At 37.7% G+C, this 17760-nt stretch overlaps 1 protein-coding gene across 1 annotated transcript in view; it reads left to right on the forward strand.

Annotated features, from left to right (window-relative positions):
• The window catches only part of thsd7bb (thrombospondin, type I, domain containing 7Bb), a 57425-nt gene that overhangs the window by 14773 nt on the left and 24892 nt on the right, over nucleotides 1-17760 (forward strand). The window contains exons 2-3 of the mRNA XM_084395614.1: nucleotides 519-671; nucleotides 13111-13951. Of these exons, the coding sequence (XP_084251740.1) occupies nucleotides 545-671; nucleotides 13111-13951 (968 nt within the window). The 5' untranslated portion in view covers nucleotides 519-544. The remainder of the gene's footprint in view (nucleotides 1-518; nucleotides 672-13110; nucleotides 13952-17760) is intronic.

Raw genomic sequence — 17760 nt, forward strand, 5'->3', positions numbered from 1 at the left:
CTTTTCACACCATTCTTTGTAAACCCTAGAAATGGTTGTGTGTGAAAATCCCAGTAACTGAGCAGATTGTGAAATACTCAGACCGGCCCGTCTGGCACCAACAACCATGCCACGCTCAAAATTGCTTAAATAACCTTTCTTTCCCATTCTGACATTCAGTTTGGAGTTCAGGAGATTGTCTCGACCAGGACCACACCCCTAAATGCATTGAAGCAACTGCCATGTGATTGGTTGATTAGATAATTGCATTAATGAGAAATTTAACAGGTGTTCCTAATAATCCTTTAGGTGAGTGTATGTTGAAAGAGGGACTAGAAACCAAATTATTACAAACTTTGTCCAGTATGCAACCACTTCATAATAACCACCCACAACAAACTTCATAGTAATGTGCATACAAGTATTTTTCAGACAATATAAAAATGTAAAGGTTGTGATATTTTATTTTCCATTCAACTGTACACTCTCTTTCTAGAACTAACTATTGTAACTAGCTATTGTGTGTATTTCTGTTGCAGGTTCGATAGCAACAGGCTGACAAGAGATGGCATTTCTGAGGCATGACATTACCGTTATCTTCTCCCTGTGGGCTTCTCTCCTTTATGTTGCACTAATGTCTCTTCCACTGGTGGCAGAAGCACCAAAAAGAAGCCAGTACATCTGGAATACAGGTGGGTTGCCAATATTTCCTCAGTTTTTTCTTCTTGGGACGACAGGAAGAAATTAATTTGCGCTGTCCCTAGGTGAATTATGAGTATTTTTCCGCCATTATTACTTGCCATCACTTACTCACTGTCATGTCGTTACAAACCTGTATGACTCTCTTTCTTCTGTAGAACCAACACAAAAGGGGACTTTTTTGAAAAATATGGCCAAAAAAACCCACATCAACAGAACTATTTGTTCAGACATTTCTCGCATGAAAGTGCCGTAGGGAGCTAAGGTTTTCAATGACTCAAAATTTTGGAACATGGTGCACTTTAATGTGGCTTTTTTTGGTCATTTTTGGAGCTTGACACTACCAGTCTCTCTTTGATATTAGAACGATCCAGATAACCTTCAAAAAAGCCTTTTTAAAAAGTCATACAGTATTAGAAACGGTATGAGGGTAGGTAAACGTTGACATAATTTTCATTCTTTAATAGTGCACATAACCTTGTGTGATATTTTACACAGACAAAAATGCATAAATTATTTCAAGGTTTTCAGAAATGCGAATTGTAAGATCCATTCACAGCCTGAGCCAGAAAATTCTGACACTCTGTGGTCAGATCCAGTTGGAGAAGTCATATTATTGGGATTGCATAATCAAATGTGTGAATTGCCATTTTTGGTACAGTACATTCAGTCAAGAAGCAAGGTAATTCACATTTCTATTCTGCAATTGATAGAGGGAAACAGAAGTGTTGAATAAAAAAAAAGAATTAGTGGTCCATGTCGGATATTGATCCTTGTTGCCACAGATCTTGGATCGGCAGGCATGGGTATGTACGGCAGTTCAGAAAACTGTGAAACCATCTGCCTGTGTTATCTGTGAAGTCTGATCTATCTTACATCCAGCTGGAGTTGCACTGAGAATTCCTCATGTCGCCATGGCAACAATTGTTAAGCGGGAGATTGACAGCGCGCAAAGAACAGAAGATTATTGCTTGTCCTATTAATGCCGTCCGGCGCATCCAAGCTACTCTGAGCTTATTTAAAGATGCCACTACTAAGCACTTCTCCAGTACTTGTAACAAAACATCCAACGTTTGGCTATGAAGACCTCAGGCAGGAAGTTCATATCAGGCAACTGCCATTCTCAGTAAATAGACACGGAAATGAGCTTCATGTAACTTCCTTGACTGAATGCAGGGACTTTGAAATGTCTGACCACTCTTGTTTAAGGAATAGTCTACCCAAAAATAAAAAATTCATATAAATTTATTGCACAAGCAAAAGTGTCCAGTAACAGGGATATTACAGGGAAAAAGTTAGCAGTATTTGGATGATCATGGGATCTGAACATGGAGGCCCTCATAAGACGACATAATTGTTAATTTCTTGTAAGTGTTCTCTCTTTTTTTTAACATTTATGTACTTTTTATTTCTTTATAAAAAACTTTTTTTCAATCTTAATAGAGCTTTCTCACATATTGTTCACAAGTTTGGGGTCAGTAAGAATTTATAAAAAAAAATTTGGAAGAAATAAATACTTTTACAGAGCAAAGATGCATTAAATTGATCAAAAGTGACAGTTAAGACTTTTACATTGTTAAAATTGTCATAAAAAACTGTTGATAATAATAAAACATAAAGGTTGATTGAGCAGCAAATCATCATCTTAGAATGATTTCTGAAGGATCATGTGACACTGAAGACTGGAGGAATAAATTACATTTTAAAATATATTCAAATACAAAACCCTTATTTTAAATTGTAATTATATTTCACAATATTACAGATTTTTACTGTATAAATCCTGCCTTGGTAAGTTAGGATCAGGTCAGACAAAACATAGCTACTTTCATATTTTGACATTTTTATATTTGTAATCGATTATCATAAATACCACAGATTTGTTTTAAAAATGGACATTTCAGTAATTGATCTAGAGGCCACCAAAATATAGTGTCTTTTAAAAAGTTGACTCCCTTGAAAGTTGCACTGATTGATGGCTGGATCATGGACATATCAACAGGTCTAATGCTAATGAAGGCAACTGTGAAAATGTTTTATAAATGAATATGGATGAGATAAGGATGTTGACGTTTTTCTGTGAAGCAGTGGTCAGTTCTCAGAGGTGAACTGAAGCAGAGGTGTGTGGATCGAACGGCAGCTCTGCAGGTCCGCAGGGGTGATGATTCCTGGAATGTAAAATCGATACTGGTTTCATCCTGAAGGAGTGTGTCCACTTTTGTTCTGTCTATGAAGAAGGGCTCATTTGTGCACCTACACACTTTCTTTTATACTCAAGGTCTGATTTTCTTGAGCTTTTTTTTGTGTGCTTAATTTTGTTCAGTTTTCCTAGAAATGAGGAAAAATATACTGGAGACAGGAGAGCAAATTCTTGAGTTTGCATCTCGGAAGGCTTGAAAGCCAACTTTTGAACCAGTCTCCCTGGAGTTCCTCGTCACAATCTGTGCAGAAAATGACTCTGTCTCGCAAAACACGAAGGTGAAAATCAACCCTCAATAGCAGATGAAGACAGGCAGTCTTGACTGTAGCAGATTATGTTTTTTTAGCAGTATTATGGAAGGAGACATTGTCATTCTATCCTTTTCTTTTGACAAAAATGTGTACATGCCAGTGCAAACGAGATGAGTCATCATTTTTTGGGTACGTTTCTAAATAGAACTAATACATTCTGTGCGCATGTATCTGCTAGTTTATTTTGTCAGCTTTTAAAGATGGTCTCAAAGCTAACAGACACGTTCTAAAAGCCATAAAACCTCAATTTTGATGCCACTTTGTTTGAAGTCTTTAACATTTCTCTTGACATTTCGATTTACAAAGTTATTTAATCCACTACATACTTTGCAGTTCAAGTTTTTGCATCAGTCCAGCTACAGGAACACGTCTTCATACATAAAATGCAGCTCACAAGTGCATTAGAATAAAATATACAACATCATGGTATAAAAGGAAAGAAACTAATCAGTTCAGTGAAAGCCCTTGTAACATAAAAAAGTTTAAACATTGAAAAATGCATATAACTAGCTGTTTTTATTTTTCTAAAATGTTTGTATGCCTGTGAAGCAGTTTGAGCTGCATTTTATTTATGAGAGGTTCTATTAAAAACATATTTTATACTACTAATATACTACTACTACTACTACTACTACTGAAGAAATAATTGTATTATTATTATTATTTTATTATTATTTGTCACCAGGCTGAAAAAGTATCCATATAGGATAGGGCTATGTCCTCTCAACAATAATTCATACATCACTGATGTAAATGTGCACAATAGTCTTCAGTATAATGCAATACATAATAGATTCATTAAGGCAAAAGAGATAAATAGAACATTTTTTTATTATTTCTTTTCCGTGGAAAGAGCAGGACCAAGAATGAGGCTGTGTGTCTGCCAAAACGATAGGACAGTGATGACCTCTCACAGTATAATATGTGACAATACACATTCTTTCCTTTTTCAAATACTCGTTTTTTCTGTTTGTATGAAAAGCACACAAAAAAAGAAGTGAGCAATTCTTCAGCAGTGAATATTGACCATCTATTATACATTTGCCTTTTGTTTTCTGTTCAGTTCATTAGTTGTGCACTCATTTCTTTCTTTGTCTCGTTTTGATTGATCCCTATACAGATGTACACACAGACACAGACACAGAGAGAGAGCGAGAGAGAGACTTTCACAAAATGCACAATGTTGGTGTTCATGAGATGATTGTTAAATCAGAAGTCTTTGTTCTCTATACAGGAGTTCTAGTTCACAAAAGGCTGCCAAAAGGTTGAAATTATCTAAATACTGGGATGGATAATTGCATTATCTTGAAGAACCTTTAACATCCATGAAACCTTTTCATTGCACAAAGGTTCTTATATAGTTGAAAAAGGCTTCTTTAGATTTTTAAAATGTTCTTCAGACAAAGAAAAATATGGTTGTTTGAAGAACTGTTCACTGAAAGGACATTGGTACATTGGAGTGTACTTATAAATAGCTCCAAAATATATTTGAAATTAAATGTATATATTTTATACATGCATATATACATTTCCTTATATGTGAAATTTTGAAAAATGTGATATTTTTTTTTGTCCATACAAGAAAAATGTATGATTACATTTTTTGTTGAACTATCACTTTAAGCCATTCTTTTAAATGAGCAAAAGAGGCTTGTTGGGATTTAAATGATAAACCTATAGATATGAAAGTACATGAAAGTATTTTGACGTTTTGGTTGTCAGAACATGTTCATTGTTAATGTGATGACCTACACCTGCGGTTACTCTGCCAGGAAAAGCTGTGTAATTTGAAGGTAAACCCACACACAATGCATTCATATCACCTTGTGACTAGCGTTTCACGGACAAGTAAACCAAAATGCACTGCAACATCATTGATTTCCAGAGCAACATCCCAAGCCTTTTGCATTTAAGACATCAAAATCCAACAATCCTCAGCTCAAACTCCAACTGAATCGTGACAGGCCAAAAAACGGCTCCATTTTCTTTGCTAAAGTGTCTGTGATAGGCAGAAAAGTACTGTAATTGAATCTGTGACCATCAGCGAGTAATTAATCTGTCATGTGCCCTATTGTTTCACCCAGATGCATCCAAAAACTGTGCGAGTGTCAGACTAGAGCATTTCTTTGCGCTGTTGAGAGAGGATGCTGCCCGTCTCCAGAGACCTCTGGGTCAGGGAGTGTTTTGTGTTTTTTTTAAATGTGTAGGCAACACTAATGGTGGTCCTGACACTTTCAGACATCAGAAATTCATAATTCGATTTATTTCGGCATAAACAAGGGTTGTGTTGTTGAGTCGTGCTGAGTAGCATATGTACCAGGGCACTTGTTCATAGCAAGACACAGCCAGTCTCCAATTATACTTGACTATCTAATTAAGCTGTGAATGTGATTTGGGTTAGCATTGCATACTCTTATTTATCTGTTTTGGGAGTAACTTGTACAAACTTTTTAGCATAGTTGTGTAGCATAGTGTCTTAGAATTGATATCATCTAAATTTCTGTACTCGCATTAGTTATTGGTTTACGTATATTACTAAGAGATTTTTAACTCTTCCCCCGCCATTGATGGAAATTTCCGTGTTTTCAGTGTTATATGGTAGGGGGCGCTATTAGGCATCTTCTGAAAGAGTACTGAATCTCCTGATCAAAACACAGGCAAAGAAGCAGCAGAAACAAGCGATATAATGTCAAGCGGTAAGGAAGTCAACCGGAAGTTGAAGCCGGCCGCGTGCCACCATCTTGTAGCAGAACTTCACCTGCTGTTAGCATCCCATTGACTCCCAATCATTTTGGCGTCACTTTGACAGCGAATAACTTGACATCTGAGGCTTTTAAAGACTCAATTTGTCCATTATTTATTTCTAAAGAAACACGACAATTTATAAAATGCTCCATTACCTTGTAGCTTATGTTATGGCCCCGTAGAAGCAGTTTTTGTAAAAGTAGGCTAACGATTGCGTCATAACCATGCGACTCTCTGTCGCACAGTAGAGAGATTACCGTATGCACGGGAGCAGAAGCTCGCGGGCAATCGGGGGGACGTGGAGGCAAAATGACAAAATAATTAATCAGAATACCTAGCAAAAGTTTCTACTGCTCCTAGCTCATGGACTGCTCCTACTCAAGCTCTCCGTCTCTGCAAGTTTCGGAAGGGAATGATTCAGATTTCTCATGCCACAGCCACTAGAAGACAGACGGGTTGCTCACGTCACATCTACGTCGTCAAGCTCTGTTTGAGTCTGCGCGTCAGGAATGGAAGTCCTAAAAAAATCGCTAAAAATGGGCTTCACTTGTCTCAGTTGAGTTCCAATGAGATGGCTCTGTCCACTTCTTATACTGTCTATGTATAATGTGTATGCAGATGCGCAGCCTATGTAAAATAATGCGATCAACATTAAACGGCATATAAATCAAAACTGCCTAATGTTACTGAATGAAATGTCAATCCAGGACGAGCTATAGGACTGTAAAGCTTTGGTGGTGTTGATGGACTTGATCTATGTTTTGATCATCGTTCTGAATCCCATCCAGACATGAGCTAAGTTTGCATCCACTTGTCAATCGAATTATCTGAAGTTCGGTAAAAAGAAACTCACGCGAATAAAGCTGGTGAAAATGTGTTTCCATCCAACGGCTTTAAAGCGAATAAAAACCTGTGCGTAATGACGTCACATGCTGTTTTGCGATCAAATTGGTATATCGAATTGATTTGATTTGAGGTGTTTCCATTCATTTTCGCACTGAATCGCACAACATTCAAGCAAACATTTGCGAACAAAGTTTTGCTAGACAAAATGGATCGCGCCATCTACCAACAAATGATCAATATTGCACAAGTTGTAATAGTGCTTATGTGCCAGCTGATAGCGACATATTAAGCTATAATAAGAAAACAACGACGCTATCAACACATTGCTATGATGATAGCCTACAGATGCACGTAAATGCCCGACGATATTCGGCAAATAACGTTTCCATCAGCGTTCAATCGAATTTTACTGTTTCCATAAGGCATTTTTCATTCGGCATCACTTAATTCGGATAAAAACGTGTGGATGGAAACATAGCTTATGTTTTGTGGCGGGTTGCAACCATAAAATGACCTAAACCTTAATCAAAATTCATTATTTATTCGGCAAATAACGTTTCTATCAGCGTTTATCGCATAAGCCGTATATCGATCAAGATAAAATCCGATGAGACCGAACGTATTTCATTTGAGTCGATATTCATGAAATTCAATCGAATTTTACTGTTTCCATAAGGCATTTTTCATTCGATATCACTTAATTCGGATAAAAACGTGTGGATGGAAACATAGCTAGCCTACTGTCTTCGTCAACAACGCGATTTTTGCAGCTTTTTGCTCAAAATATTTGTCTTTTTTTTTAAGAATTGCATACTTTTATTTAGCAAGGATGCATTAAATTGATAAAAAGTGACAATAAAGATATATAATTATAAAAAAAAATGTTTTTACTTTCTATTCATTAAGGAATCCTGAAGGATCATGTGACACAGTGGAGTGAAGGCTCCTGAAAATTCAGCTATGCCATCACAGGAATAAATTAAATTTGAAAATACATACTATAATAGAAAATAGGTATTTGAAATTGTAACAATATTTCACGTTAGCGTTTAAAATGTATTTTTGATCAAACAAATGCAGCCTTGGTGAGCTTGAGACTTTTTCAAAATTTCAAAAACATAGACCATATAGACTTATAGACCCCAAACTTTTGACTAGTAGTGTAAAATATGAATGATGTTCTTATGTGTGGCTGTTTGCATCTATACGATTCATTTGAAAGGTGCTCAGAGCCTTAGTGTCACGTAATGTGAGCGCTAATCATTTCTAAGAATGAATGCGATCTAGTTTAGTTGCAGTGCATGCATGGTAAAAAACGGTGTTCTGACGCACTAAAGAACTTTGTGCCCACAGCTGTTAGCTTGATATTTTTTAGGCTGGTAAAGACTTGCCAGGGTCACAGGTTAGATTGCCAGGGAATGCATGTGTGGATGCAAATGTTGTTAACGTTGTTTTAGGACAAGAAGTATCAGCCAAATGCATAAAATGTTTTTAAAATGAGCTCTGTTTTCAACGTGAGGTGATGAGGTGGTATAGCAAGCAGTATAGAGCGCTTGTTTGCACCCGCAGTCTCGCTGGCGGTCTTCATAATGGAAGAATCCCACCATAGAGGGAACTCTGGGAGGCTTGTGGGTGATTAAAGCTTTTGAAAGTCTGAATAGCGGAAAATAACCTGTCTCAGGTGTGTTTGAACCAAAGCCTCTGATTGTTGCTAATGAAATATTTTCAGCTGTGGAGGCCGATGGGTTTTGCCTGAGGTTAAACCTCTGGGAATGAAAACCAATTTCAATTTTCGCTCAAAATTTGCATTTTGCAAGTACATAGAAATTGATCATGTGGATTCTACTAGATAACATATCCCAGTTCAATCTGCCTTTGTGCTGCCAAAATTGAGTAAAACCACTCACGATCTTACAGACAGTGACTTTGCTTCCGATGCCCTCGGAGTGACCTCATCCTGTCTCACAGCTTTAAGCTGCTGTGACACCATGGGACAGGGTCCTGCTTGTATCTCAGTTCTGTTTCTCTTCGCCTGCCTGCTGCATTTCAGTGATGGCCACATGAGAGACAGAGGGAGAGAGGATCAACTCCCTGTGAGACATACAAGTCAGTTTGAAAGTTGGAAGGAGGTTGTCGCGGCTGTGTGTGTGTGTGTGTGTGTGTCTTCCAACAAAATGTACTTTTTGTGTAGCATTTCACAAAAATATGTCTGTTATAATTAAGATTTATTATATTTAGAAGTATTCCATTTTTTCTATCTATAATGCAGTGCAGTTCATAGATTTTTTTAAAGTGTTCAAATACTATATAGGGCCACTTTAATTACTCTGGGATTTTAATAATATTTATTTATTTATTATAGTCTTACTTCAAAAAATATCCTTTAATGTGGAATTATGTTCTCCACAGGTTAAAAGAATAGGTGTTAATATGGTAGCATAAAACATAAGGTCTTAATGTAAATGTACAGTAAACTCACGATTTTTTAAAAATGAAATCAATACTGTTATTCAGCCATTCTAAAACTTGCAAATTGATCAAAAGACAGTAAAGATTTCTATTCCAAATAAATACAAAGTTCTGTCATGAAACTCTAGATGGTGCAGGCTGACATGTCCTTAACTCAATCTGCTTGCAATCACATCATTCTCTATAGGGTACAGCTGATTGGTTCCTGCTGTATCAGCAGCCAATGGACTTGTGTGCTCAATCTTCAAATACTTGGTCTGCATTTGCTATAGCAGTGCAGCACACTTTCAGAAACTCTCCACCATCCCCAGCTCCACCTGTCTAGATCTGCTACGGGTAATTCAATCATGTACGCTATATTGTACAGCAGCAGCATGTCTTATATACTCACAACAGCTCGTCATGTATGTATTGGCAGTAGCAAGTCCTGTACTTGTTCTGCAGAAGCAACAGCAGTGTAGCAGATCTATTCCGTTAAAGGATTAGTTCACCCCAAAATGAAAATTTCCTAATAATTTACTCACCCCAATGCCATCCAAGATATCCATGTCTTTCTTTCCTCAGTGGGAGAGAAATTATGTTTTTTGAGGAAAACATTTCTGGATTTTTCCTCTAACAATGGACTTCATTGGTTACCATCGTTTTTAAGTCCAAATCAAGGCAGTTTCAAAAGTCTTTGAAGTGTTTAAACACTTAATCACAGCTGAAGAAGAGGTTGTTATCTAGCGAAACGATAGGTCATTTAAAAAATAACATTAAAAATGTATCGACTTTTTACCTTCAATAGTTGGGATTGAGCTGATCAACAAACGGACAGGAACTACGTCATCACGTTGAAAGGTCACGCCGGCGCCGGCAATACTATTTGAACTACTATTCATTTTCATCAGAATGTTATTCATATACTATTCATATTCATATTCACTGAATACTATTACTATATATATAATAGCAAACAAATTTGAACTATCCTCCTACGGTCGCATTGTAAACAGTGGGGCGGTACTTCTGCCGGCGCCGGCGTGACCTTTCAACGTGATGATGTAGTTCCCTGTCCATTTGTTGATCAGCTCAATCCGAACTATTGAAGGTAAAAAGTCTATAAATTATTATTTTATTTTTTTAAATGACCTATCGTTTCGCTAGATAACAACCTCTTCTTCAGCTGTGATCGCGTACAGCCCGTTTAAACACTTCAAAGACTTTTGAAACTGCCTTGATTTGGACTTAAAGGTGAACTAAGTAACTTTTTTTACCTTAACTGAACAGCTTCGGAGTCATTGGAATGGTTATATTACTTATTTCGGGTTGAATGGTGGTCGTTTCGCACCCCCCTGGTGCCCGTGAGCGGAAAATCCGCACTTGCAACTTTGGGGCGGCGGGCCGCTGGCCGCCGCGTCAGGAAGTATCGCGTGATATCAGGTCTCGCGATGTAAACAATTGCTTTACGGCCAAAAGAAATCTGCTAAAATGCCGTCATTATTGCGCTCCCTCACGCTGTTCGAACCCGATTGAAGAAGACGTTTTAAAGAATATCCCATCTGCTTTGATGTCGTTGATCTACTAGCCTCTGGTGTCTGAGAATCGCCAACGAGCTTTTACAACAGTGTTGTCAAATATCTATTCCGAAGCTGTGGGGGGAGCTCTAGAGAGAAACCTGCGAGCAAAAAGCGAGAATACAGCGAAGAAATCCCGAAGTTACTGAATGCAGCTTTAAAAACGATGGTAACCAATGAAGTCCATTGTTAGAAGAAAAATCCAGAAATGTTTTCGTCAAAAAACATAATTTCTCTCACACTGAGGAAAGAAAGACATGGATATCTTGGATGGCATTGGGGTGAGTAAATTATTAGGAAATTTTCATTTTGGGGTGAAGTAATCCTTTAAATACCCATTACCATGGCAAACACCCTGAGAGTTGTCATGACAGAAATGCTGTTCTTTCTATTTATTAAAGAATCCTGATGAGACCAAATCAGCATATTAGAAGGATTTCTGAAGGATTTAATTGGATCAAAAATACAGTAAAAACATTAATATTGTGAAATATCTTTGCAGTATAAAATAACTGTTTTCTATTTGAATATATTTAAAATAATGAATGCAAATAAATTCAGCCTTGGTGAGCATAAGAGACTTCTTTCAAATATATTAAAATACCAACCTCAAAAACGTAATGACTGCAGCCAAATCGATATATAATTTTCATAAGGATATGAAAAAAAATTAATGGATATAATAATCAATGGCAATGGCAATAAAGCCATGGTTTCCACTAAATTCCACTAGCAGAAAAGCTATAGCAGCTTCACAATATCCGTGTTTTTCCATTTTCCTCCCCAAAAATGTCAGTTCAGATAGAGAAAAGCATAACAACAAAAAATCTCACATTGCCGCATTTCAAAGTGATTATTCCCACATCTAGTCTTTAATCAGCATGCCATCCATCAGAATCCTGATTAGCCGGGAGATCTCTGTAGGACAGGCCTCTGCGGTTAAAGTCTTACCTGAACTGCCTCTGAATAAATTGATATTTGACTAAGGCGGATGAGCGCACGAGCAGTAATTAGCAAGCTGTGAAGACCTACTACAGTCTAATGATCAGATGTGTGTTCGGCTCTGAGTAATGATGTCATCCCATATGACTCGCTTTCTCTTTCACATGGTTTTTGTCTGCTTCGCTGTGCATTAGGTGCATTTGGAGGATGGTAGGTCTCTTTGGTGACCTCACCGATGGCTTGATGAAGGGAACATGGCCTTTGACATCCCCTGAGGAACGATAGCAATGATGTCAGACTTTCTGCTGGAAGCATCTGTCCCCCTTCTGCCTTTTTTGTCTCTTCTCTCTCCGTTCCTATCGCTTCTCTATTCTTTCTGCCCCCTTATTTTCTAATAAGGGATAATGGAAGCAATTTTAACAGATGGCAACTTTTGCTGCATTTGAGTTTAAACAATTATCACTAAAAGTTGTCGGGTTAAAATGAATGAAGTTAAAATGAATGATCTACATCCAAGATATTAACATGGCTGTGAGGTCAGAAGCAACTGTATCACTAGTAGTTATAATGTGTGTTAGACTTTTGCTTTAAATTGACAATATTTCTGTTCTGTTCTGGTCTGGTCTGTTCTATTCTATTCTATTCTATTCTATTCTATTCTATTCTATTCTATTCTATTCTATTCTATTCTATTCTATTCTATTCTATTCTATTCTATTCTATTCTATTCTGTTCTATTATAATGGGGCCAGACCAAGGCTTAATTTCTTTGATAAAATAAAAAAAAGAAAGAAAAAAAGAAAATTCATTAGTTTAAATAGAATTCAAAAGAATATTTATTTGAAATAGAAATCTTTTGTAGCATTATAAATGTCTTTACTGTCACTTTTTATCAATTTAATGCATCCATACTGAATAAAAGTATTCATTTCTTACTGACCCTAAACTTTTGAATGGTTATTATATTATATTATATTATATTATATTATATTATATTATATTATATTATATTATATTATATTATATTATATTATATTATATTATATTATATTATATTATATTATATTATATTATATTATATTGTCTTGCATTGTATTGTATTGTATTGTATTGCATATTTTAATGGTTAAATTCTCTCTCTCTATATATATACACAGTAATCATTGTTCTGACAGTGCTATTCTAAAATAATTAAAGATGATTATCTGTCTGAATCCACATGTACCTGTACAGTATTTCTATGCTAAAGTGAGATGAATTGAGGCTCATCGCTGTGCCTGTTTTGGGCTTTAATGGACAGTGGTTACAATAGTACTATAAATCACTTCATATCCTGTGTGTGTCTCTCTCTTATTTCCTGTAGGTGTTTGGGATGTGTGTGTGGCCAATGATTGCGGCTCTGTCGGGCTCCAGAGTCGCTCGGTGTGGTGTGTCCATTCTGAAGGCTGGAGCACTCATCAGTCCAATTGCTTTCCATCTGACCGTCCACCGCACCAGCGAGTGTGTGTGAAGATGTGCGAATGGCAAAAAGATCTGTTTGAGTGGCGCTTGTCTCCTTGGGGTCCCTGCACCCCGAGTCCTTTCCTCCCAGCCAATCGATGTGTGACCGCTCAGCGTGGAGTACAAAAGCGAGATGTGGTGTGTGTGAAGCATACTAACAGCACCAAGGTGAGCCTGCATGTGTGTGAAGCGTTTTCTTCACCTCCAGAAAGAGAGCAGGCGTGTTTGTTACCCTGCCCGATCGACTGCGTCGTCTCCGCCTTCACCCACTGGTCCACCTGCAGTCGCACCTGCGGGTCGGCCCTCCAACAGCGCACCAGGCATGTGCTGGCAACACCCCTGTATGGAGGAGCAGACTGTCCCATCCTCACCCAGACACGTCCCTGTAACCATGACAACGCCCACCCTGCCCTCTGTCCCTCTGACCAACAGGAATACAGTTACAGTTTGTGGGTGGGGCCCTGGAGCCCTTGCAGACTTAAAGGGACGGCACTTATTGGAAAGACAACGGTGGACTTCAATTTTGGGCATGATGGGAAAAAAACAGTCAAGGCTGCATACACGATCAAACGCCACACCGAGAGCATTCCCCACCAAAATCATTATGATGAAAGTGGCCACAAAGTATCCTGGGAAATCACCATTGGCTATCAGACTCGGCAACTGCGCTGTACAAGGAGTGATGGGAAGAATGCCATGCTAAGGTGGGCGTCCTTTCTATGAACTAATGAGTTAATGAGTGAATACGTTTATGAACCCATCAATCTATTCACCCGTTCATCTATTCACCCATCTCATCTGGTGAATAGATCTCATCTCTATTCACCCATCTCATCTATTGATTTTATCAATCAATCAGTCTGTCCATCCATTCTCACATCCATCAATCCACAGTTTGATCAGTCAGTGCACCCATCCGTTTATTGTTTTGTTTTGTGAAACTCAACCCAGACAGTGTAATCCAGAACCCACAGCTACTTACTGAAAAATGGCCCTAAAATATTGATTTCAGTTTATTTTATGTAAGAAAAAATAGACCGTGAAGTGGAACTAGCACAACTATGTAGGAAATTGGCCAATTATAAAGTTTAGCTTTTTACAAAAGTACTTGTCCAGAATAAAGAGAGAGTTGTGTGATAAAAGCTTTTAAAGAACGATAGTCAGAATTGACTGCGGTCACATTGATTCATTACTGATCTGACCATAAATAAATGATACAGGCCTATTAGCATACAGTTATGCAACAATGTTATGCAATAAATTTACCTTTTTTTTATTTTTTATTATCACTCTCCACAGTGAGGATATTAGAGTCTGCTATATTAAGCCCTGCTATCCTCCTAGTGCAGATGGATTACCATTGTACCATGTGATACTGTTTACATCAGAGAACAGGCTGTTATTTATAAATGCTTTTCTGGTTACACTGTCAAATAACAGAATCTAAATTTTACCTTCTGTTGTGGGCGATACAGAAAAGTGAGAAGCCTTTTCACCATTTCTTTTTTCAAATCAGGGAAGATCCCAAGCCTGCTGGTTTTTATTCATTCTTCATTAGATTTTAATGGAAATAGTAGCCTACTTGTTGCTATTATATTATGTTGACGCAATAAGTTATGCTTCTTTATTTGCTGCAAATATTTTCAAGTTCTATGTAGTTCTGATACCATCCATCCGAGAGCATTCTGAATCTTGATCCATTGACAAAATATCTACAGCTCAAGTGGGAAAAAAACCGGACTGAACCAATGCGAAATATTTTATGTGGGAAAAGTTTTGTTTTAACACATCCAACTCTTAAAGGGATACTCCACTTTTTTTGGAAATAGGCTCATTTTACAACTCCCCCAGAGTTACACAGTTGAGTTTTACCGTTTTCGAATCCATTCAGCTGAGTTTCTGATATTTAGAAGAATATCAGTAACCAGACAGTTTCTGGTGTCATTGACTTCCATAGTATATATTTTTTCCTACTATGGAAGTCAATGAGTTTGGTTACTGAAATTCTTCTAAATTATCAGAAACTCGGCTGAATGGATTCGAAAACGGTAAAACTCAACTGTTTAACTCTGGGGGAGTTGTAAAATGAGCCTATTTCCAAAAAAAGTGGAGTATCCCTTTAAGATGAGCATATGAAAGTTTAAAAATGTGCATATAAATCTGAATCTAAATATCCCACCTGAGTTTGATGATTGATGTGTTTTAATTCTCATTACCAAGTGAAATTTTAACAGTGTTCAAACTCATTATCCCAATAAAACATACCCCCGGTTTCAAAGACAGGGCTTATAATATTTATTCAATGCCAATTCTACGGTCGAACAAGCACGCTTTGCAATCAACACTTTGCAAGCAATGTTTTGTTGTCTATGCTATGCAGCAAGCATCAATATTGTTACCAACAATAAGATGCTAATGCCAGTCTTTATTTGAACCACTCGCTTAGGCAATGCATAATAAATTAACATCATTTTATGTCTGTAGATTACAAGATTTCCCTTGCGGTTTGCAAACTTTTTTGTATTGGTATTAAGCCAGACTAAACTTCGGAATAAATTGAACACCCACGGACCACCCTATCTTTCTCTCTCTCGCAGGATTCATAGTTTGCTTTAGCTTGTTTTGTATGCCAATATATTCAGCAAGAATCATCAGCAACATTAAAGCCTTGGAGAGTTCGAGAGACAGCTTGAAAAATGTTCTGTTTATGTTGCTACCTTTTTTTTGCAATGGTAGCCAGAGGCTAAATGCATGCCAACAGCTTCAGAACAAGCAGATGGAATATTTATTTTTTAAATAAGGCAATTAACAATCACGAAACCCTTTGAAACTACCTGAACAGTGTACTTTTCGTAATTGTAATATTTTTACAATTCAATTTTTTTTGTTTACTATCATTTATATATACAGTGAGGAAAATAAGTATTTGAACACCCTGCTATTTTGCAAGTTCTCCCACTTAGAAATCATGGAGGGGTCTGAAATTGTCATCGTAGGTGCATGTCCACTGTGAGAGACATAATCAAAAAAAAAAAAAAATCCAGAAATCACAATGTATGATTTTTTTACTATTTATTTGTATGATACAGCTGCAAATAAGTATTTGAACACCTGAGAAAATCAATGTTAATATTTGGTACAGTAGCCTTTGTTTGCAATTACAGAGGTCAAACGTTTCCTGTAGTTTTTCACCAGGTTTGCACACACTGCAGGAGGGATTTTGGCCAACTCCTCCACACAGATCTTCTCTAGATCAGTCAGGTTTCTGGGCTGTCGCTGAGAAACACAGAGTTTGAGCTCCCTCCAAATATTCTCTATTTGGTTTAGGTCTGGAGACTGGCTAGGCCACGCCAGAACCTTGATATGCTTCTTACAGAGCCACTCCTTGGTTATCCTGGCTGTGTGCTTCGGGTCATTGTCATGTTGGAAGACCCAGCCTCGACCCATCTTCAATGCTCTAACTGAGGGAAGGAGGTTGTTCCCCAAAATCTCCGGTCATCCTCTCCTTAATACAGTGCAGTCGCCCTGTCCCATGTGCAGAAAAACACCCCCAAAGAATGATGCTACCACCCCCATGCTTCACAGTAGGGATGGTGTTCTTGGGATGGTACTCATCATTCTTCTTCCTCCAAACACGTTTAGTGGAATTATGACCAAAAAGTTCTATTTTGGTCTCATCTGACCACATGACTTTCTCCCATGACTCCTCTGGATCATCCAAATGGTCATTGGCAAACTTAAGACGGGCCTTGACGTGCTGGTTTAAGCAGGGGAACCTTCCGTGACATGCATGATTTCAAACCATGACGTCTTAGTGTATTACCAACAGAAACCGTGGTCCCAGCCCTTTTCAGGTCATTGACCAGCTCATCCCATGTAGTTCTGGGCTGATTTCTCACCTTTCTTAGGATCATTGAGACCCCACGAGGTGAGATCTTGCATGGAGCCCCAGTCCGAGGGAGATTGACAGTCATGTTTAGCTTCTTCCATTTTCTAATGATTGCTCCAACAGTGGACCTTTTTTCACCAAGCTGCTTGGCAATTTCCCCGTAGCCCTTTCCAACCTTGTGGAGGTGTACAATTTTGTCTCTAGTGTCTTTGGACAGCTCTTTGGTCTTGGCCATGTTAGTAGTTGGATTCTTACTGATTGTATGGGGTGGACAGGTGTCTTTATGCAGCTAACGACCTTAAACAGGTGCATCTAATTTAGGATAATAAATAGAGTGGAGGTGGACATTTTAAAGGCAGACTAACAGGTCTTTAAGGGTCAGAATTCTAGCTGATAGACAGGTGTTCAAATACTTATTTGCAGCTGTATCATACAAATAAATTGTTAAAAAATCATGCATTGTGATTTCTGGATTTTTTTTTTTAGATTATGTCTCTCACAGTGGACATGCACCTACGATGACAATTTCAGACCCCTCCATGATTTCCAAGTGGGAGAACTTGCAAAATAGCAGGGTGTTCAAATACTTATTTTCCTCACTGTATATATATACAGGGCTTGACA

Source organism: Rutilus rutilus (assembly GCF_951802725.1).
Source record: "Rutilus rutilus genome assembly, chromosome: 22".
NCBI lineage: Eukaryota > Metazoa > Chordata > Actinopteri > Cypriniformes > Leuciscidae > Rutilus > Rutilus rutilus.